This window comes from Malaclemys terrapin, chromosome 8, assembly GCF_027887155.1.
Source record: "Malaclemys terrapin pileata isolate rMalTer1 chromosome 8, rMalTer1.hap1, whole genome shotgun sequence".
NCBI lineage: Eukaryota > Metazoa > Chordata > Testudines > Emydidae > Malaclemys > Malaclemys terrapin.
The window spans coordinates 70,862,553-70,886,362 of record NC_071512.1 but is presented as its reverse complement, the minus strand read 5'-3'; the positions used below and the strand labels follow the sequence as shown (position 1 = coordinate 70,886,362).

General features: G+C 38.4%; 1 protein-coding gene across 2 annotated transcripts; it reads left to right on the top strand.

Annotated features, from left to right (window-relative positions):
• Nucleotides 1–148: 148 nt before the first annotated feature.
• RNPC3 (RNA binding region (RNP1, RRM) containing 3) lies at nt 149–23,146 on the top strand. Of its 2 annotated transcripts, none has more exons than XM_054037998.1 (15): nt 149–438; nt 2,848–2,895; nt 6,062–6,180; nt 7,650–7,733; nt 8,337–8,448; nt 9,650–9,718; nt 11,301–11,449; nt 12,642–12,767; nt 15,294–15,430; nt 16,636–16,803; nt 17,063–17,157; nt 17,236–17,294; nt 18,385–18,517; nt 19,336–19,408; nt 22,903–23,146. In XM_054037998.1, the coding sequence occupies exons 1-14, from the start codon at nt 247–249 to the stop codon at nt 19,393–19,395; spliced, it is 1,551 nt and encodes a 516-aa protein (XP_053893973.1). In that variant the 5' UTR covers nt 149–246; the 3' UTR covers nt 19,396–19,408; nt 22,903–23,146. The 2 variants fall into 2 exon arrangements, with proteins under 2 accessions (XP_053893973.1, XP_053893972.1); XM_054037997.1 differs by having other exon boundaries at nt 21,919–23,146.
• Nucleotides 23,147–23,810: the final 664 nt, after the last annotated feature.

The following is a 23,810-nucleotide window of genomic DNA, read 5'->3' as shown; positions in this document are numbered from 1 at the left end:
CCGGCAGTGGTGCGAAACCCCGGGATCCCTTCATGCCCGCCCCTCAAGGGACCGCCCCCTCTTCAGCAGAGCAAGAGCAGCTTGGGCGCGCGCCGGCACAACCCGGAAGCGCACAGACTCTCGGGAGGTTTGTGTGCCCCGCCCCTCCCCGCCGGAGTTCTCGCGAGGGTTGTAGCTGCCGTCCCCGGGTGTCGCGGCCGGGTTCGCACGGCCTTTCTGACCCCGGGTCACTCCCCACCCCGCAGGATGGCGGCCCCCGGCTCTGAGGAGGACAAGGCGGCGGCAGGGGGAGGGCCCCCGTGCGTGGGGCGGCGGCGGCGGAGCCGGACGCTGCTGGTGCGGCACCTGCCCGCCGACCTGACGGCCGCGGAGAAGGAGGATCTGCTGAGGCACTTCGGGGCCGCGTCCGTGCGGGTCCTGTCAGACCAGGGGCGGCTGGTAGGGAGCGGGAGCGGGAGCGGCCGGGGGGGGCGGGGATCGTGTCCGGCGGGGCTCTTGAGGGAGGGTGACCCCGCAGCGTCCGAGCCTGGCAGGGCAGGGCAGGTTGCGTGGTTACCCCTCCCCCTGCTCCAGTGCTCTGACGGCGCTATCTTTGCGGGAGGAGGCTCCGCCTCTCCCCGTCCCGTCGTTCCCCGGAAGCCTCGGCCCCCGAGGGGGTAGGGAGGGGCGGGGCGCCTGATGCGGGGACTGGCCTCTCTCTTCCCCCTCCCCTTTGCAAAAGGAACAGGAGTACTTGTGGCACCTTAGAGACTAACAAATTTATTAGAGCATAAGCTTTCGTGGACTACAGCCCACTTCTTTGGATGCATCTAATAAATTTGTTAGTCTCTAAGGTGCCACAAGTACTCCTGTTCTTTTTGCGGATACAGACTAACACGGCTGCTACTCTGAAACCTCCCCTTTGCGTTTGTTCTTGTCCGGCCGCCTCGGTGCCGCTCCATACTAATTATGTTTGAGAAGGAAACTCCTGGCTATTGGCCACTGCTTGGTGCAGAGTTAGAGCTGTATGGGGCTCGGTAGCACTGTGGTTAGGGACCCAGGTTCCAGTCCCTGAACATGTAATTTGGATAGCGAGCAACAGTTCCCTTGGGAGAGCAGGGGTTTGAACCTGCGTCTCCCACAGTACAGCGGAGCACCCTAATTGCCACTTTCGCCAGGCTATTCTGGGGCATCCTCCCACCCCGGACCCAACTAAAGTTTTGTTGAAACTGTTAAGTTCCCATAAAACTTCAAAACGTTGAAAAATTCCCGACTGGCTCTCACACAGAGCTTAGTTGATTTCAGTGGGCCTCCAGAGAGACGCAGGGATCTGTCCACATAGAGCTTATTTCAGGATCAAGCTTTTGTTGTGACAATGATAAACGGATGATAGAAGATTTGTTTGGACCCTAAATAATACACCAAAATTATGCAATATGATTCCCATGCCCAATATTATGAAAGCATTCTGAAAATAACCACACAACTTTAGTTTTTATTGATGTATAGTGAGGCTAGCCTTCAGGGTCATAGGAGTAAAAACAGAGTTTCCAGTTTGGGGTTAAAAGTTGTCAAACCCTATTGAACCAGGAATTTGAAAATGACCTTTATTTACTATAAAGGCCATTTCAAACTCTAACTTAGAATTTTGTAGTGACAAAAATTATTATAATGGTGCAAATGGACACAAGATGTGTGGACTGTTGGTTAGAGGTGACAAAACCAAATTGTGTTTAAAAAACTGCGAGATGATTTAAAAGCCTGAACTAGTGCACTTAATAATTTATGTTCTCCAGAATAGAGAGGCTCAATCCAGGAAGTAGTTGCAGCAATGCCCTGTTATATATTTGGTCTGTCATCTTGAAATGTGAATTTTCTTTATCATCTTCTGTTAGACCCTTAATGCTTTTTCACTATAACAGACTATAGTCTTTAAACCTCAGTCTAAAATTCAGTTACTGGAACCATTTGGGAAAATAAAATTAAGTATGTGTTTTTAGTGTTTGTAGGATCTTTGTAAAAAGATGCAAAACAAATGCCAAAATAATAGTAAAATTTTGTTCCAATATATACATATAAAATTATGCCAGCTAATAAAACTTTAGGCTGAAGTCTAAACTATTCATTAAATGATAGTTTGTTTCAGATTTGAAATCTGAGAAGGCATTTTGGAAAAAGTGGCTTGTACTTAGGAAAAAGAGGTAAATCATCCAGGCTAGAAAATAAGCAGAAAAACCTCCCAAATGTCAGAACATGGCATTAGGTCTGATGTTGCCTTTGCCACAGGGAAGTAGTGTTGGTAAGAATTTCTTTGAGGAAGATGTTCCGCCAATTGGCACTGTTGACTTAGATTTTATTCACTAGAAAAGCCTGTACCATAAAATATGTCTAATATACAATTATGATGACTTAGAGATGGTATACTCATGTGAAAATCAGGGCTTGATAAACTTCCCCAATATCTGCTTGGCCACAGACTAAGCATGCTTTAATTTTACACTGGCAAATCTTCACTTCTTCCCCACAACCCTCTACCTCTTTGTAGAGCTCCATTGCCTTCATGGACACAGAGCTGACTTTTTCTCCCTCTTGTTCCTTTTTGTGAGCCATGCACTCCCTGGTCGTCCATCTCTTGCCCCAAATATACATTTAGTAGACTAAAAACCAGAAAACTTGAAACCTGCAAATAACTTAATTAACTTATAAATAAAAATTTCAAATTTACCTTTAAAATCTAATTTAAATGTATTTTCTAGTGCTAAATCTTTGGTAAAAAACTGTAGTCCAAAAGTGTGTGTATATGGCTGAGATCTCTCATACTCTGATCTAAAAAGCTATAACAGACAAATAATTATGTTTGTTTTCCAGAAACATACAGCTTTTGCTACTTTCCCCAATGAAAATTCAGCTGTAAAGGTTTGTACTGGGCTTTTCGTTAAATATTTTAGCAAATGTTTTTTCTAAGTTTCCAGCTAACTTTTAACATTTCCTGGATCTCCCAGTATTGGGAGTTTGGGAAAAAGATGCAAAATAGAGTAAAATTTTTTTCAAGTATAAGCATGCTATTCATACTGCAGGTTATATCACAGTTTGGTTATAGCAAACATAAAGCGTGTGTCCAACTACAATTGAACATTTGCTATAATGCTTGCTGAAGGACTTCATAGGTGCACATTCAGGACTGCACCCTGAAAAAATCTTTGCCCTACTTTGATAAGAGCAGGGATGTTGTCATGTTGATAGGCACCTTGCAAACAAGATAGAGAGGTAATAATAATGTTATATAGCACTTCTTGTTGGCAGATTTTATATTCCTTCAAAAAGGAGGTAAGATTCATTATGTCCATTTTACAGTTGGGAAAACTGAGGCACAGAGGGATGAAGTGATTTTCTCAGTGTCACCCAGCTGACCAGTGGAAGAGCTAGAGATAGAACCCAGGTCTTCTGAATACAGTTTTAGGCCACACTGTGTACTATAATTTTCAAGAAAGTGATATTGAATGTGTCAGTTGAATAGTGACTTGGCTTCAAGTGACTCTGCTGTTCTCTATTGTCATGCCACAAATGTGAAAAAATGTTAGTTATCAACTCTAGTTGCGCACCAAAATACAGGCTTGCTGACTTGCCAGAACTTCATAAATTTACAGTTCAGGAATCTTGGTTCTAGAGCATTGTTCTATATGCAATGAGATTTGAACCATGCTAACTACAACCATATTTAAACATGGCTGTTGATTCTAGGGTTCTAGCATGATTTCCTTGAGTTGTGTGGAAAGGAGTATTATATTTGAGAACTGTTTTAGAACAGAGTAGAGTATGTAGAGGCCCCCATGTTTTCCTGAGTTGATATGGTTAGAATCCTGTAAGGTGAGTGAGTAGTTTGCCATTATTAATATTCAACTTCATTTGCCATTGTGTTGACTAGCTTGGTTAAACATCCCTGAAGTTCCTCAGTCTTCACTGGACAGTTTTTGATCCATGACAATACTTTCCCTCTCACCACATGACTATTTAGATTCTTTAATAGCCTCTTGGGAAGAAATTTCTCAGCATGTGTCTACACTGCAATTTAAGCCCAGGATTATTGGGACTCGAGTCCACTGAGCCGTGTTAGGGTGCACTGATATTGAGTGTCTACGTTGTGTTTTAACCCTAGGTTAAGACTTTTATAACCCATGCTCAAACCTAGGACTCTGGAATCCACAGTGCAGCGCACAGACCCGAGTCAAAATAACTATATCCCAGAGTCCCTAGTGTCCCCTCTCCCCCACAAAATATGGCTGCTCTAGCTCTAGAACCGTGGTGCACTGTGGGAAAACTTTACTGCCTGCCCTGCACGCAACCAGGAAGCAGCTCGCTGTGCAAAGGGTTTGATTGGTTCGTGCTACATTGCAAACCGAGAAGGTTCTCTGATAGTGTACTTGCAGATCAGTGATCAGAAGAAAATGGGTGAATGCTGATCTGAGCTGCTACCGTTTGCAAAGGATGGGTGACTTCCATTTTTAATAGAGTGGATTGTAGATGGTTGGGATAGAAAGGACTAAGGAAGTTGTCTCATGAAACTGTGGGATTCTTCCATCTGACTCCCAGGACCCAAGTCAACGGGGCTGTGTTTACGCTGCAAAGCAATAGGGCTTGGGCCCTGCTTAAGTCGAGCTTGGACCCTCCACCCCGTGGGGTCCTGGGACCCTGGGTCTGAGACCTGGGCAGTGTTCCCTCTAATTTTTTACATCCATGTGCGGAATTAATTTTGTTATGTGCACCAATATGGAGGTGATGTGTGACACCTTCATATTGGTGCACATAACAGAATGCATGTGATGGGAGTGGGGCTGAGGGGTTTGGAGTGTGGGAGGGGGCTCAGGGCTGGGGCAGAGGATTGGCATGCCGCAGGAGGTGAGGGCTCTGGCTTGGGGTGCGGGCTCTGGGGTGGGGCCAGGGATGAGGAGTATGGGGTGCAGGCTGGCCCAAGGCTGCGGTGGGGAGAGAGGACTCCCTCCAGCCCTCTCTCGCTGCAGCAGCTCAGAGCTGGGGGAGAGGCACCTCTCTCCAGCTGCAACAGTTCCTGTCAGGCTGGGCCAGGCTGAGGGAGGGGCTCCTCTCCCTGGCAGCTCTGGTAGACCTGGGCCAAGGGCAGGGTTCCTCTCCCCTGGCTGCGGCATGCTGGGGCCGGCAGGGAGGGCACCTCTCCCAGCCGCGGTAGGTCCGTGCTGGTGGAGAGGCATCTCTCCCCGCCACAGCCCTGGGCCCCTGCCCAGCCACGAAGCTTAGAGGGAACTTAGGCCCTGGGTTAGTGCAATTGCAATGAAGACACAAAGTGGGTTACGCCTGACTCTGGCTTCAAACATGGGCTTATGTTGTAGTGTAAACATACATGCCCTCAGATACCTCTTGAAAGTTTACATACATTATGTCAACTGGTTTTGTTTCATTCATTGCTTTGTTGACATTTTAAAAGACTTCTAATAATAGGTGAGAGATGATTTGCCTTTGGAGAAACTGTGCTGATTAGACCCTATCATATCATGTTTCTCCAGGTGTTCTACAAGTCTATTTTTAATCATTGATCTATTAATAAATATAGAATATTTAAGTGCTACATGGAGAGCAACAGATTAGCTGAATAAATTTTGGCTTAATAATTAAATTTTACTTCCTTATTTGAAGGATATCTGACTGTTACTAATATTGATACAGGTGTCATTTCTCCTATACAATGTCAACATTTTTCAAAAATAACTCGCTATAACCAAAGAGGCTTGAACTTTGTAAGCTAAAAATAAAACATGTAATCACTAAAACTTTGACTGTTGACAGCCTTGACTTAGCACTTCAGAAAAGTTAATGTGTTTACTTTTCCCTTTCCAAAAGCAACTTCCACCCAGGTTGGCAAGTGTTGTGGTAGGCTTCTGCCTGTTCCATTGTGTATATAGCAGAAGTTTAGGTGAAAAAATGTCAGGAAGAAAAATTGAGCCTTGAAAAATGATGAAAATATTATTTTTATTGGAATGTATTTAAATATTTCTAGTTATTAACTTAACTGAAACTTAATATTCTTTGTTGCTATTGTGGTTATTTTAAGGCATTGTCAAGACTGCATCAGCTGAGACTTTTAGGTCACACTTTAGTTGTTGAATTTGCAAGGGAACAAGACAATGTTCATGTTCTTAGCCAACCTTCACTCTCAGAGAAAAATAAAAGGTATGTATGTGCATAATAGCTTGTTTCCATGTTTAGAGTTTTTTATAACTTTGACCATAATAATAAGAAAAACCATTTTTAAAATGTTCACACTATCTTAATAGTCATTTATTTTCAGTCAAAAAATAAAACATGTCCATTTAAAAACATTAACATGTTCTTACTGTAGAAACTAAATTAAAATAATAATAGATCTCTAGACTAAAGGCCCAAATCCTGCCCACATTACTTGACTTCAGGTCCAGTTGTGCCACTGTTATATAGAATAGTACCCTAATCCAGTGTTTCCCAAATGATTGGTCTCGACTCACCAGTTGCTCATGGAAAGATTGTAGATGGGTCACAGGTCTTGTGCAGAGGGCAGTCCATGAAGGAGAGAGATGGTTGGAGAATGAGCCTGCCCTGTACTCACCCCACAGTGGTGGCTCCTGTCCCCTGAGGATGGGCCCAGCTTCCTGCCCTGAGCATTGTGACCTGGGATGACCTGGCTTGGGCCTTAGTGATTAATTCATAATACTATTGAATTACTTTTAAGATTTTGAATACAATACAAAAATGTGTAATTATTCTTCAAAATACACCTCTACCCTGATATAACGCTGTCCTCGGGAGCCAAAAAATCTTACTGCGTTATATCGAACTTGCTTTGATCCGCCGGAGGGCGCAGCCCCGCCCCCCCGGGGCGCTGCTTTACCACGTTATATCCGAAATAATGTTATATCGGGTCACGTTATATTGGGGTAGAGGTGTATAAGCCTTTTTTAGCCCCATTCATTCTAAATCTGTAAGTATATAACCAAGGAGTTGATAGTTTGGGTCTCATTTTATAATCTTTCATATAATACTTCATTTCCAAAAACACATTAGGGGATCAAGTAAAAGAATGAAAGACTTAAAAATTCTAAATTCGTGATTTCAGGTCACAAGATTTAAAAATTCTAAATTATATCAGAATAGATCTGACTATCTGGTTGCCTGACTACTTACATTATACATTGTATGAAAAGCTTTTGTCTGACAAATTTGTGTTTATGTAAAATTAAAATCAACCACAGATTAAAATAAACATTTGACTTGTACACCCAAAAGAAGAAAGATTGTAATAAGGCTGAAATATTTCTCAAATCACAATTTTGTACTTTGGTATTGTACAAACCTCCAAGCACTAGGTAATATGACATTGGTTTTTTCATAACATCTGGCACTGTGGGAGGTGGGGGCAGGGAATGATGCATTTAACTCTGGATTTCTTTGGTTTTTTTAAAGAGCTCAGGACAAGTCTTAAAGGTCTAGGCGCTATAATTACAGTACTAGCATCATCTACAAAAGTTGTAAAGGCCAGTAGACTAACCCACTGTATTTTGGAATAAATTATGAATGTTACATGTGAAACGTGTTTTCTAGGCATTGTGTATCACGTATTTCATGGAGTTTTGCCCAACTTTAAATAATACTAATCTATTTTTCAGGTCAGAAGAACCAGTGGAAGAAGAGAGAGAACGAAAAGAGCCAAGCTGTCCTAAAATAGAGAATGGAATTGCTCCCAGCCATGGGTAAGTACTGATTCTTTGGCTTCTTAACTATTATATTCCTGGGGTAGTATAGATACTGTATTAGTCTGCTATCCTCTAAATACTTATTTATATTCTTAAAACTTTAGGCATGAGAGTAAAGTTAAGTATGTGCATAAGGGTTGGTGGAGTTGAGGCCTTAATATGGATGTGTAACCACACACAGCTTATTGGGGGGAGGGAGGGTGCACTGTAACTATTACAAACTGAGGAGAGAAAAGTCAAAGTTGTCTACAGTATTTTGTGGTTAACATATTTTAATCTTCAGGAATTGCTATACTGGATCCACTGGGTTTTATTTGTTTTTGTTTTGTATCATTAAGTATGATAACTCTGGACAGGAGATCAGTTCTGAAATTCAAGGTTTAGTTTTGTGCTGTACTTTTTTTGGCTGAGATGTCTGGATTTTATGGAGTGCTATATTCTATTAACCATAGGTGGCTTTGAGGATGTATTTCAAGAAGTATTTCAGAAGTTAAATATTTCTTTAATTTTACCTGTAGGGTTCAGGGAATGTAAGATTATTTGATGTTGCTGCTGGTTTATTGATTTTTAAAATTTTCTACAATGTTTATTTTTCCTCAGGCTAACCTTTCCTATAAACTCTTGCCTCAAATATCTATATCCACCGCCTTCAAGTACAATCCTAGCAAATATAGCAAATGCCTTGGCAAGCGTGCCTAAATTTTATGTACAGGTAAGTGAAGAAGGAGAAAATCAAAGAAATACAAGTCAGATACCAATATTTTCTTTGTTTTTTTTTTTTAAATAATATATACTATAGTAACTATTATCCTATAGAACAGTGCTGTTACTTTTGTTCCTGTGGATAATTGACTTGATTTTCCAGTGCTACGAGTTAACATTTTGCTATTAAATAAGTTGAGATAAATATAGAGAAGATTTAGTTAGCAAGAAGTGGATGTAATTTCACTAGCATTGAAGACGCAGTGGATAATTTTTTTGTACTGTTTTTGACTCAGGTACCCAATACTGTAAATTGGCTTTTCTGTTAATTGTACTTAGCCACTGTCAGGTGTGTCTGGCCTCCATTGCTAACTCATTAGCTACATTTTAATTTTAGTCTTTATTTCTTCATAGCAGAATGTTAACTTCATAAGGTAAGCTTCATGTGGGGTTAGATCTTCAGCTGGTGTAAATTGGCATAGCTCTGACTTCCGTGGAGCTACACCAGTGTACGCCATTAGGGATTGCATCCGGGGTGCTTAGCTAATTTACAATACCAGTGCTGATAGAGTACAATATAAGTGTTAAGTACTTAAAAAAAATAACGATAACAGTAACTGTTTTTATTATAGTTGTACTGAGTTTTAACGTATACTTCTATATGAAAATAATTGCAAAAAGACCCCCATAGTGGAGTGGAAATTGAAGATTGCAAATAGCTTATGTGCTAGAACCCCAGTTACGAACACCAGAGTTACAAACTGACCAGTCAATCACACACTTCATTTGGAACCGGAAGTACACAATCAGGCAGATGCAGAGACACCCCCCTCCCCAAAAAAAGTAAATACAGTACTGTTAGTTGTAAACAACTTAAATTATGCTTTCCTTTTTTTATTCTTCTACATAGTAAAGTTTCAAAGCTGTATTAAGTCAATGTTCAGTTGGAAACTTTTGAAAGAACAGCCAGAAAGTTTTGTTCAGAGTTAGAAACAACCTCCATTCCCAAAGTGTTCGTAACTCTGAGGTTCTACTGTACTGATAACATTTCTGCATTTAACAAACATGGCTGTTGTAAAAGTCTGTAGATTTATCTGGATGATTTACAATTGAGTAGAATACTAAAAATTATCATATGAAAGCATTAGAAAGTACTGTGCCAAAGAACTAGTTTGTTTATAACGAGAATTGTTACCTAATTTTTACTTCAGGTGCTGCACCTTATGAATAAAATGAATCTACCCCCTCCCTTTGGACCCATTACTGCTCGACCACCCATGGTAAGAAATTTTGTATGTTACATTTAATATGTGTGCCTTGTTCTAGGAGGTTCATCAGTATTTGCTGTTGACTAGACATTTGTGCAGCTGTTGGATATGTTGGCATGAGCTCCAAACTGGTATATATCTATTTTCTGTTGCAAGGAAAACTGAATTTTCCAACAGTATGAGATGAAAACATGTGTTGTGACATTTTAGTAATATCTTCAGAATATTTCAAAAATAATGGAGGGCAGTAAAATGGAGATTACAGTAGTGCAAACAATATCTTGTAGCAGTTATAGGAAACATGAAAATCATTTGAATACTACACGGTTAGTCTATTGCATAAGCAGCACATGAAATGTTCTTTGATCTATGCATTTGTAGAGAGTTTTTATGAGATTCTGACTGCTGATGTGAAAACACATAATCACTCACTTTGGCCCTAGGATTTCATAGGTTGTTATGAAGGGGAAGAGAGAGGGAGGACCTGAATCTATGGCTCCAGTTCTCCACTATGTCTGGATAGAGGGAGCTGGCTCTAGCTCCCCGTCTCCAGCAGATGTTAGAGCTTCGGCAGGCTTACTGTAAGTTGTGCCATTGGCAGGATCCGGCATAGGGAAGCTCAGGTCCAATACATTCCACAGGTTGCCCTGGCATACCACCACTTTCTGCTTTTTCAGGGATTGGGAGGGTAGTTTCTTTAGGAGGTTACATGATGCACAGTAAATTTAGCAGACCAGTGAATTTTCCCTGATTTTTTTTTTTTTTTTTTTTTTTTTAAACTACCCTGTGCATCTTATAGGACAGGATCAAATACTAGGAATGTTATGATCAGGTAAAAATTAGTAACCGTTCAAAAGACCCAGTCTCTAAAGTGCTGAGCAGCTTCTATAAAGAACTGAATGTTTTCATTTTCATTGACTTCAGCAGTTTTTGCAACTGTCCCCATGTTTGTTCATCCAAGTGGCTGTAAGCTTTACAGTAAAGTGCACTGGGAATCCTATTGGGGTGAGGTTATTTTGGCAGGAAACTGCTCAGAATATTCCTACAGTAATTTCATCTCTGTAATCAATAACTAATCCTTACTACACCTGTAGCTAAGTAAGTGTTATCCCTATTTATAGAGGGAAGGAGTTTATGGCTTGTTCAAAGTCAGAGGAGATTCAGCATAATAGCTAAGATTAGAATTTGAGAGCATCTGTCTTCCTGTTATATGCTCAGACCATGTTCCTTTCTAGTCTGTAAAACCAAGAATGGAAAAGCAAAACTTCTGGAGAAGCTAGCTGTTTTTCCTTCCTTAGTTTCTGAAGTGCTCTAATTAATCTCTTCTTTCCCCCATCCTTTACTCCCAATCTTAATTTGAAGAATTAAGTATTTTGTTACTATTTTTGAGTTTGAATTGTTTGATGTAAAATTCTCATGAAACTGAATTTGTCAAGAGTGAGTAGATAGATCTCAAACATCTTGTTTTGAAAAGCTTTCTTTGCCATCTGCCTGTTTATCACATTTGAAGCTTATTTATGCAGAAGAAATTAAAACATACATTTTTCCAAAATGAGTGTTTAAAGACTTCAATTTTATGTCTTTCATTGATTAGTATGAAGAATATTTACCAGCGCCAGTGCCGCCACCACCTATCCCACCACTGCCTCCGGAGGAGCCTCCTTTGCCTGAAGAAGAGGAAGATCAGGAATCTAGCAGAGAAGAATCTGAATATGAAAGTGCTGATGAGGAAGAAAAGGAGAGGTTTGTAATTATAATCGGTAACCAATCATGCTTTTAAAAAAATAAAAAATAAAAAAAAAATCCTCTGTGCTTCCTGGCCCAGAGAAGCTCCAATTTTGTGACTGAATATCCTCAGCTATTCTAATATGTAGGTGGCCTTTCCAGACATAAATTTTAAAGAAGCTGCAGTTCTTAATATTCTCCCTAAGGCTGACAGTACTCTTCTGAAAGTCAGTCAGGGCAAGGATGAATATGATCGTGTGGCTCAAAAATTAACATTACTAGTTTCCGTACACTTTTACTTTCCCAACTCTTCCAAAATTCCTATTGAATAGGGAGGATCTCTTATCTGTTAGGGAAGACACACAGAAAATCTAGTCTGCTCTGGAAGTGATGTCAGCTTTCTACCCACCTGCATGCTGAGTGTTCAGTCCCATATCTGGGGGGATTAACAGAGCTCTATACTGAATATGATGCAGGAGGTGCAACGCTCATTTGCATGTGGTCTCCTCTCATTAAGTAGCTGTGCCACTTGCTTTTAATTTTGGATTGGCTCTTTTATTTTATGACATTTGTGGAAAACTGACTTTCTCTAGCCCTCCACCCCACTATTATCCTGCATTGAAGCTGGTGTCAAGGGCTTGCCTGACTTACAAGGCCAGAAATTGATTATGTATTATATGCATTATGCCATGTATTATGTGGGATTAGGCCTTTTGGGCAGTCTTTAAAAATATTTCTCACTGCTAATCTGTTGCTTCCAATTTAAAAGTATCTAAAATTCCTTGAAAGATTTTAACTAATCCTAATTAGAACAAATACTTTTAACATTACTTTGAGTAAAGATTTCCGTTTATGACTCATAATACAGTAATGAAACTTCTGTGTTTCTTGTAAATTTACCTTTTTTTACTTTGGTGAATGATTTAGGCAGATTTTATACATCCTTTCCTCATGCCCGAGTAGTACTCTAATTTAATAATCCACAGTCTCATTAATCTAAATGTTCTACAGTAACATTATTTACTGTATAATAAGTAATGTGTAGCTGCATTCTGCTAGTGTATCACAAATGTGTGGGATATAATAGAACAGTTCAACACATTTGAGTTTCAGAAGTCCTGGTCAGAAATAAGAGGCTACATTTCTAAGATGGCATCTGTAGATTAAAAACTAAACTGTTTTGAATGTCTTTATTGTGTTTCCAATTTAGAATGACTAAATTGATGGAATTAGCAGCCATTCAGCCTAAAAGACCAATATCCACAAAGCAGCGTAGTGTGAGAAAAAAGCAAAAGATAAAAGACTTGTTGAATGCTCCCACATCTGCTCCCCACAGGTATTTGTATTATTATTATTATTATTTGTATTTCTGTAGTGCTCATCGTGTACTGAGTATAAGGAATAATCACAAAAAAGTGCCTTGCTCAAGATTTTTTTATTTTTCTACCGCAGAACTTTTAATACAGAGTGTCCTACTGCAAGATGAAGTGCTGTGGGTGGTCCCTTTCAATTGTTACTAAAACTTCCCTGAACAGATGGCACTTGTATCATGCTCTGAAGTCTCCAAGACTTGAGCTTTCCTTGATATCAAGCTAGTTCCACAGCCATGGACCCTTTATTGAGACTGTTGTTCTGGTCTCTACCATATCTGTTTGTTTCTATCAATTTGTTTTATATCAAGTTTGAAATAGATCAGAACAGAACCCCCGTTTTCTCGTCTACCCTTCTGGCTAAAGGCTGGAACATGGATCTGAATAGGCTTAGGCCATCTCTAGTAGAAATATGAAAATACAGAAAATAATATTGTTTAAATGCTTTAGCATTTCCAATTTTATTCCACTGTGTCCCTAAAAAACAGAAGTAATATTTTGATCTCCTGACAATCAACTGTTTAAAAATGTATTTATACAAGTATATTCACTTTTCCCTGCACACCTGAAGAAAATAAATGGCACATTTTTATACTGTGTTAGAATAGCCGAGGACACTTGTTGTTGTTTTTGCTTTGTGGTCCGTTTAAATAATATATGACAGTTCCGCTGTTGCAGAGCTCTAATAGAAAACTGTGAAGGAAAGAAAAAAATCACTTAATTTTCACTTGGCTTGTTTGAAGAAAAACTAGTCTAGACTTATTTTTGTCCTGGTGATTTAAGAAATTGGTCCTTAAAGATGAGTTGCAAAAGATTTTTTTCAAAAATTGGGCTGTGCCCTTTTCTGCTTCTTTAAGATGAAAGCCTGGAAGTTTTGGAGGATGGGTTGCGGGGGTTATTGTGGTTTAAAATATTTTTTTCTACTTAAACCAGTTTAGTTGATACTGTTTAACACCTTCTAAAATTCTAATTCAGATAAGGCAAGTTGTACTTTAGCATGTGCCAAATTGGTGCACTTAAAGCTTAGGCTCTCCCCTAGACATTTAACTTGACAGATTGCTAAAGTACAGCTTGCCCTTTCTTTACTAGAATTGTACATGTTGTTAGCTAAAGTGAATTAGCTAACATGATCTGACATCACACCTTTAAATCCTGGTCTAGAAATAGCCCTGGAAACATCAGGGGTGTTAAGTCTGGTCTTCCATAGTATTGCTGAAGGGCCCTTGTGGAATCTTAAAGTACAATTAACGTGCGCCCATGCACTCTAATTGAAAGAATGTTGGTGCTGAATATTTAACAAAGATGTCTTTTACCCAAAATGTTTACCAGTCATTGAAGCCAAATACAGTCTGCTTCTCCAATCATTTGCTTACCTTACATTCGTAGTTCTTGTTATGTCGTTATATCATTTGTTCTCACTCATGAGAGAATCTTCCAGCGAAGAGAGGACCTGTTTTCTAATATGAAAGACTCATAGACTTTAAGGCTAGAAGGGACCACCATTGTCATGTAGTCTGATCTCCCGCACATTGCACGCTACAGAACCTCACTCATCCACTCCTATAAAAGGCCCATAATCTCTGACTGAGTTACTGAAGTCCTCAAATCTTGATATAAAGACTTCGCATTACAGAGAATCTACCGTTTACTCTAGATCAAACCAGCTAGTGCATCCAATGCTGCAGAGGAAAGCAAGCTCCCCTCTCTTCCCTGGGTTTCTGCCAATCTGACTTGGGGCACAATTGCTTCCCGACCCCAAATATGGTGATCAGTTAAACCCTGAGGATGTAGTGACACCCAACAGCTGGACATCTGGGAAAGAATTTTCTGTAATAATTCAGAGCTCTCCCCATGTAGAGTCCCATCTCCAGCAGACGTGGATGGGCTATATGTCATTTTAGGCAACCTCGTCATAGCATCCCCTCTCTAAACTTATGCTAAGTCTAGAAACAATTTAGTTTTTTTCCCCCCACTTCTCCCTTTGGAAGACTGTTCCAGAACTTCACTTCTTTCATGGTTAGAAACATCCATCTAATTTTGAGCCTAAGATTGAAGCTAAGCTTTTTAAAAAAAAAAAAAAACGAATATCTTTTCAACTCTCCTTTGTGTAGAGACACAAAACAAGCCTAATTTATTTTCCTTGGTATGCAATCTTTAAGAAAGTGTATTTGGTTGTGCCTCATATTATTCCATTTAATATTTCTCTTAAGATAATTTTCCTTTGTATGTGAGTCTACCTGTAGTGTAAGGTAATTTCTGGTCTTCGTTTTTTCTGTTTGCCAACTAAACGTGTCTCATCACTGATGAACTAAATGTAACCCACAAAAAGTTAAGTCTAAAGTTTAAAGTTCTTTTGGAAACAGAAAACTGATGTGCTAACAGTAAACAGCATGAAATATAGTTGGAAAAGATGCATATATTTTGTTTGACCATGTCTGTTCCATTGACCATTTAAACTTTAAGTGAGATTGAAATATTGTTGTTTTAAACAGTAATCTGCACCCTACACTATCACCTTCGGATGTGTTTGAGCAGCTGCAATCTGTTGGTCATAAAAAAATTAAATTCCAAATTTCTGCAGACATTCCGGATGTTCTTCAGAAAAGCTTAGAGAGAGACCAAAACAATGGTAAGAATGCTTATCATTAAATTCTTCTGTTAAATATTGTGAACTATTTTAAGATGCAAAGAACAGGCAAGATAATATGTATATAACAACATCATATATGAGTTGAATATTTTTATGTTCTGTGACTTGGAGAATGACGACTCTGTAAATAGTGCTGGTTTATTTTTATATTTATTTAATGTGAGTTTTCTTTTACGGAATTCAACCCTAAGGCCTAGTCTACACTTAAATTTTGGGTCGATATAGCTGCGATGCTCAGACGGTGAAGAGCTATGCTGACCTAACACCTTGTGTAAACTCCCATCTGTTGGGGAGACAGTGTTCCTACAGCGATGGAAAAACCTCTTCTATCACTGTAGGCTGCATCTATGCTATGGCATTATGGTGGCATAGCTACAGTGCCATAGCAATGCCACCATGCTCACCACAGTGTAGCATGTCATTCAATCAGTAAACCTGCCTTAAATTTCACTTTTTTCAGGAATTCTGTCTTTTACAAGACTCTGTTCAGTTTCAATTCAAAATGCAGGATGGGGGTGGGATTTTAAGGCTCTAAGATTGCCTCATCAACACAAGATGATGTATTATCTTTGTCTTTTTAAAGTGAATTATGTGTTCTAAATTTTTTAACAATCTTACAAATTATGCTGAAGACTTCATATGGTGTAAAGAGGCATTTCAAGACACTTCATGTGTGCTTCAGCTTCTTTTTCAGATCTTTGAAGAGAGCATCCTTCCTGTAGTTGTCAGTTTCTGTAATGCCCCGATGTGCACTTTGCTCATTATGCCCCACACTATAAAGACAGTAATAGCGTTATTTCCCAATGTTATGAAGTTCCTGTAGATATTCTTATGGAATATAAAATGAGAATTTAGAAAACCTTATAAAACAGCGTAATGGTGACAAGAGGGAAAAATGGGTCTTGCTGAAAGGTGTTTTCTCCAGTAAAGTAAATGTTGGAGCATTATATGAAGCAGATGTCTTCTGTCAAAGTAGGTATTAGGACACGTTCTTCATGCATCTGCAAAAGACAAATAATCATTATGTATGTACTAAAATTCCTTTCTATCTTGACTTGTATTCAGAACTTAACCCCTTTAAAACTTCATGATTTTCTGGCTTGCAGTCCATCCCTTCCCCCCTTCTTTTGGAACGTGAATCAACTCTTACAAACATTGAGTACAATGTTATATTCAACTTTCAGATCTTTATGCAACTTCAGAAGAAATAACTAATGCAGGATTTGGAAAGATCTTCCCAGCTCCTAGCTCTAATGATAAAGAGGACACAGAAGAAGAAGAAGGCGATGATGAAATACCATCAGAATTTGTTTCTAGAAGGGAATTGGAAAAAGGCAGACTTTCTAGAGGAGGTATTTTCTTTAGATTAGATTCTATTTTAACTATTGTGTACAAATCAATATTTTTAAATTATTGATACTTTGTTTTACATTTTTAAGTTACATTACTGTTACATAGTCTATAATTTACTATTTGTGTTGTAAGATATTTGTTTTTGTTACAATGTATATTTTTTTTAAATGAGGTTTTAAAAAGCAGTGAGATGAAGATTTATTAAGTCATATAACATGCATATTGATTATTTTTCCCCATCATTCTGTCATGGTCAAGAAATGGAAAAACTTTCCATTTTCAAAAACTATGAGCCAGGTGATCCAAACTGCAGGATTTATGTGAAGAATTTGTCAAAACAAGTTCAAGAAAAGGTGAGTAAAGATTTATGAAAATGTTCTGTTGTTTTTCTTTGTTTGCTGTCTTTCCTTACACACCCATTTTAATTTCAGGATCTCAAGTTTATTTTTGGAAGATATGTTGACTTTCAATCAGAAACTGAACGAATTATGTAAGTTATTTCAATTCTTGGTAAAATTAAACTGTGCACTAACTTTTACAGCAATAGTGAAAACTACAGTTAAAGTTGCAGTCATTTTGAGCCCCTTTTGTCTGCTTCTAATTTTGGGGGGAGAAAATCATTTTGGCCTGAAAATGCTAATTGTTAGGGGAGAGTAGAAATTTTTGAATACAGTTATTAAGTATTTTATCTGGAAGCGGTGTGCCTACTAACAGAATATTTTTTTGATACCTACTGCATAACAGTGTGGAAGGACTGGGTACTTTTTTTTTTCTAATGCAACATTTATCATTTACTTGGTGTGCACACAACTGCCACCTACTGAGTGGAGTGGTACGTTTGGGTATAAAAACAGTGTACTGTGCCTTTAGAACACAGAGCCGAATCCCAGTTCCTGATGTCGCTGGATTGGCCAAAGTGTACAGCATTGTAATGATTGAAGTCCTAGGTGCTTATGCATCTGTTAAATCAGTGTTTCTCAAACTGGGGCCACTGCTTGCGAAGGGAAAGCCCCTGGCGGGCCGGGCCGGTTTGTTTACCTGCCCCATCTGCAGGTCCGGCCGATCGCTGCTCCCACTGGCCACGGTTCGCTGCTCCAAGCCAATGGGAGCCGCTGCAAGCAGCACGGGCTGAGGGACATACTGATCGCCGCTTCCAGCAGCTCCCATTGGCCTGGAGCAGCGAACCGTGGCCAGAGGGAGCCACGATCGGCTGGACTTGCGGATGGGGCAGGTAAACAAACCGGCCCGGCCCACCAGGGGCTTTTCCTACACAAGCGGCGGCCCCAGTTTGAGAAACACTGTGTTTAAATGTTTGGTTGTGTATGCGGTATTTGTTGCAGTAGTACAGCAACTTGCTGTCCTGCCTTCTATTGGTGATTTTTTACAAATTGCTAGTAAGTTTGTCTTGAAAAATATATCCGTGTCTAATGACATAACCCTGTCTGTATCAGAATGTAGGCATCACTGCCACTTCCATTCGCTCCTCAACTTGCAGCATGTGAAATTTATGCCTATTGTAAATTGTGATGGAGATGGGATAAAATTTAAACCTTTCATCCATTTCCCAATTTCATTTCCAGGTTTGACATACGTTTGATGAAAGAAGGTCGCATGAAAGGACAGGCTTTCATTGGCCTTCCTAATGAAAAATCAGCTACCAAAGCCTTAAAAGAAGTAAATGGATATGTTTTGTTTGAAAAGCCCATGGTGGTTGTATCCTTTTCCGAACATTTTCATTTTAGTGCCTTTAAATTTAGGTCAGTTCCTGAGATTCTTGCTTCCTGTCTTGTAAACTCACTCTTTCATAAATTACTATAGAAAAGAATAGGTATTTCTTATTAAAATTATAGACACCGTAATAATCACTTAATTCACATTTGCTTCAATGATCATTTAAAACTTTATGGGTTAGACTTTCATTCTGAGACAGAAGAGTAAATGTGTATGTATGACTTTAAGATTTAAAATAAAATCACCACTTACGTCTTTGTCCTGCAAACACTTACGCATATTCTATGTAATTCACATAAGTAGTCCCATTGACTAAAGTAAAGTTACACAAGTGTGTAAGTGTTTGCAGAATCAGAGGCATTATTGTGGAAGATTCTGACTCGCTCTTAAACTCTCTTTACAAATCAACAAGGTGTTCCTTTCTAAAGTTTATATTCAGGTTTAAAAAAAAAAATCATGTGATGTAACAAGTTTAAATTCAGAGGGGTTTTTTTAGTTAATATATGCCACTTAAATCATGGATCACACAGAAAATAATCCACTTTTTAACTACAAATAAGTGCTGTGATGGTGAAATATTTCCGTTTGATTTGAAGAAAGGGTAAGTGTAGCTTCACGTGACTGGAGTAAGAGGTAAAGTTGGATTGAGTACATGCATGTTATGTATACATTCCAAACATTCGTTCTCCAAAGTTTTATTTACCTTCTAGTGAAATTATTATTTCTCTACTAATTGATTCTGGCTTCCCGCTAACAATTATCACTTATATTTGGACTTGTAATCCTTAACAAAACCTTAGCAATTTGCACGATCTGCTAGACCAAAACAGGATTCCAAAGAAGAGAAAAGAAAAAGATAGAACAATGCTAAAGGTAAGTAGATTTAGTGAGAGAGGAAAAAAGAACATTCAGACTTTAAAAAGGAAAAGAAAAGAAAAGAAAACAGTCCATTATTTGAGCACTTAGATTTCCTTTGTAGAACTCCTCCCTCTCCCCCCCACCCCCGCTATCAGGAAGCCAGTGTGCAAGGAGACTGTCACTTTTGACCTGTGTTAACATTTCACTTCTCCCTTTTAGAATCATAGAGTCTATATCCCAGTCCTCAAATGTAGTAGTGATGTGTGTTGACATTCAATCCTCAAACCATTGACCCTACAGTTAACTTTAAGGGATTGTGGCACATAGGAGAGTGTAGGATACTGCCAGTCTAACACCTCAGAATCATACTCCAGCAGGGCTATCGACCTCAGAAGTAATTACTGCTTCATTGCTATAACCCCATAAATAGTACTTCAGTTTCCTTGCTGGCATCTCCCAAGGAGTCTTTGCTTTGGTGACCCTATGTTTAATCCGTGGGATCTGTGCATCATTGCAGGTCCCTTTAAGCCTTGCTTGTCTAGGAAATAGCATGGTGTTAGAAAAAGTTTTAGCTAATGTGATATTAAACAAGATTTTCCCTTTCTGTGGACTTGGACAGTTGTGATTGAAAATGTGTTTGCTGCTTGTGGTTATCCCTAGGATATCTGTCCACACTGCCAACAAAAGCATATTTAACATCATGTTAGTTTGAAAACATTCCTATTTCCTAGTATAGAGGAGGTCTTAATTTGAGCGTATCTGAGAAAATATGTCCAAAAAGTTCGTGTTTAAATTTGTTTATTGATAATTGTTAGTTGAAATGAAGTTGGTTTCAATGTTGCTGTTTCTGAAGGAAAAATAACAGCACATTTTCTTAAAATTGTTTTGAGATGCTCAGCATTGCTGTTGCTAATGAAATATTTATTAAAATAGACATTTTCTTGTAGATGTCTTGTGTCCACTGGAGGCCATGCTATCTAACCTATGTATTGTCTTTAGCGGTATTTCTAATGTTTTTGAATTGTTGGTAAGACTCCCTCTGAAACTTCTGGCTTGTGCAATATTGTGGTGGTGTGTTGTCTACTTTTGAATAAGCTTTGGTTCCATTCAGCGAAGTTAGCTGTTTGATTTTTATCAAATAAAAACCAAATGCTGTTCACAGATATTTTCTTACATTGGTTGAAGACATTCTAGTCTTCTCAATTTGTTCCTTGTAAAAAAAGAAGTCACTAGGCCAGTTTCTGACTACACTAACTACAAGTTTCAATTGGCATTCAGGTTATGTAAACAGAAATGACTAGACCTTGGTTTGATCACTAATCATGTTTTTAATAGTCAATTCAGAGTTACAGTACTGTTTTGGAGTCAGCTGTCATACTTGCATAAGCTTTATTTACAATGTAAAAGGATTAGATTTGCAGTTAGCAAATTAAAATTAAAAGTCTAATAAACTGAGTTAGTCAAAACACCTTCATTTAAACCCAGGCTTTTGTATCTAAGTATCATGGAAAACATAACACTGTTGTGTGTACAGTTGGCCACTACAGAACTTGGGCAAAGTGGCGCAGTGGAGGTCTAAGTTTCATTAACTTTGAATTGCTTTGCTTTTGCTAAAGAATAACAAACATGAACCCTAATTTTATTTGAATATATTTTCTTCTGTGGTTGCCAAGAGCCAGAATGACTTGATGTGCACTAGCTTTTGATGCAAAATAGTGGTTTCTATGGTATGAAATCTGGAGATTCAGGTTTATAAGTAAATTTTGTAAATTCAAGTAAAATAAAAATACTGTAAAATGTGAATTGTATACACAGCAAATGTAAATTGATACAGCCATACTACTTAAGTGTCACTTTATATGGCACTTTATTAGTGTCAAATTATTTTATTAAATAGTGAAAATAGCTAAATTTAATGGACAGTAATTATTCAAAGTATTACTACTTTCTTCTTTATGAAGATACTGTAATGCACATGCTTTCCCAGAAGATGAAAAATCAAAACTGTATATTTTTCATTGGCTGGAATTCCCCTTTCCTGTCACTAAATAATGTTTTCATGAACAGTTGGGTGCCCAGTTCTGATATAAATAAAATGCCAGCTTTATGAGAGAGCAATGAAGAAGCTAATGTCGCAAAGGTTACTGGCTCCAGGGAGAGAGGTAGCCTAAAAGACTGCATTGGATGGAAGCACGATTTTAAAATAAATAAATAAATAAAATAAATAAATAAATAAATAAAAATGAGCTGATGGAAAAACAGAACCTTCTATAAAATGCAGCCAATGAATGAATGGGACAGTAAACGCTGGCATTTTCCTAATAGTTCCTCAATTTGTAAAGAGCCTCACTTGCTTATGGGTGTGGGAGTCCTCATTGGTGCACACATGAGCTCTCACTAATTTGCAGATAAGGGATCAAAACAGCTATATTTTATCAAACAATCTTGTAATAGGTAGTCAAGTTGTGTAAATGCAATACTGAGAATCAAGTAAAATTAAACCACATTCTGCTGTTCTTCTTTAGAAACATTCCTGCGTAAATACTGCAGTAATACTGTCATGCAGAGTGTATCCTTTCTTGTTGTATCCTTTTTTGTGCAATGTTTTCCATAGCACTCAAATACCTCCAAGTTCTCTTTTTAGTGTAGGTGCGGGGAGGAATTTATACTCTTTTTACAATTTTGAAAACCTCTGTTAAAATAAGTAAGATATTTTAAAATTATAAAGGGGACTTTTTCAGGGAGAAAGTTAGTGAATCCGGTCACTTATTTACTTAGAGGGACACCATGAATGTTTCTAGTCTCAAAATGTAACCTTTCCTCCCTGTTCCTTCTCTAAATCCATATAATTCTTTATTTTATGGGCCAGATCCTGAACTGGTGTAAATTGGCCTTGTTCCATTGACTTCAGTGGTGCTATGCTGACTTATATCAGCTGATCAGCTGGCCCTAGATGTTCCTTTTTAAAAAATAGCAACACCACACTGTGTTAGAATGTTTCAGTTTTGATGGGGTGGTTATAAGCAGAAAACAATCCTTGACGTTGTCTTTTTAAGTAATACATTCATTTAATGACAGCTTGTGTCCCAGTTTATGGGACGCAACCTGCACTTAGTTTCTCTTGTAACTTTTTCCTTTTTTTAGACTAGAGAACAGAAAATCTAGCAATGTCTCATAATGAAGTAATGAAGACTGAAGCTAAACTTTATTCATTGCTACCTTTGTTTCCCACTTTCTGGTAGTGTTTTATGGCAACTAATCTATAATTTTCCTGGGGGTTTTGTATTACAGCATTCTGTGATTAACCTTACTTTTTTTTTTTTTTTTTTTTTAAGTTTAATATAAACTAATACATGCTGTATGTAGTAAGTCAAATTTAGCTGGCTCAGACATGATTCACTAATTTTCTATATCTTAAGATCTTTCAACTTTCCAGTTAAGCTTCTGACAACTGAACACAGTAATTTTCCAGTCATTTATACTTTTAACATGCCTTTATAATGTTCCAGGTTCCTTTTGTGTTCCATCTCTTTCAAGTGTTACCAAGCCATGGGAAGAAGCAATGTGATCAACAGGACTGTTGAACAGTGCGTAGTAGCATTTCAAATGTTTTTAAAACAAGACTTAATTCTCTTCATTCTTAAAGGTTCCAAATGCTTTTAAACACATTGTAGCCTATCAGAAGACAGATATATGAAAAATGTATATTAATCCGCTTGTTAAATCTCTAATAAATTATTCCTTTTCCCTTCACTTTGCGTTATACCTGCTCTTTTTTTTTTGTGAGGATGAGGCGTTTACCTCTTACAGAAACACAATACTGAATTATTTTACATGTTTATGCCTCAGAGCTTTAATGTCAGATAGGGTGACCAGATGTCCCGATTTTTGGGTCTTTTCTTATATAAGCTCCTATTACCCTCCACTCCCGTCCCGATTTTTCACACTTGCTGTCTAGTCACCCTAATGTCAGAAGACACATTCCTAGGCTCCAGGGTGAATGATGTTTTCTTCCAGCCTTGAGGATATTGATGTGCTCTCTCAGAAAGTAAAAATGGGGATAAGAATCAGTTTTAGTGAATCAGGAATTCTTGTTTTGCCTTGGAAACAGTACTGAACTAATGCCCTGGTATTGTGTTGGGGGCACAGTACCAGCAGAATTTTTTTTTTTTTTTTTTTTTCATTCAAATGAAAGTGAGTTGCAGCTGGTCGTTTATTCTTTGATTGAGAATTATACTGCTATGACCGATGTTAATAAAGTAGGGACCATATCTGCAAAAATATATGAATAGTATCAAGTCCAAAGAGGCCCCAATCCTGATTGAGGCCTCTGGACATTACCATAAGATAAATACCAAACAATTATAATTTTAAACATTGCTAAGCCAAGGGAACAATGTAGGCTAGCATTCTTACT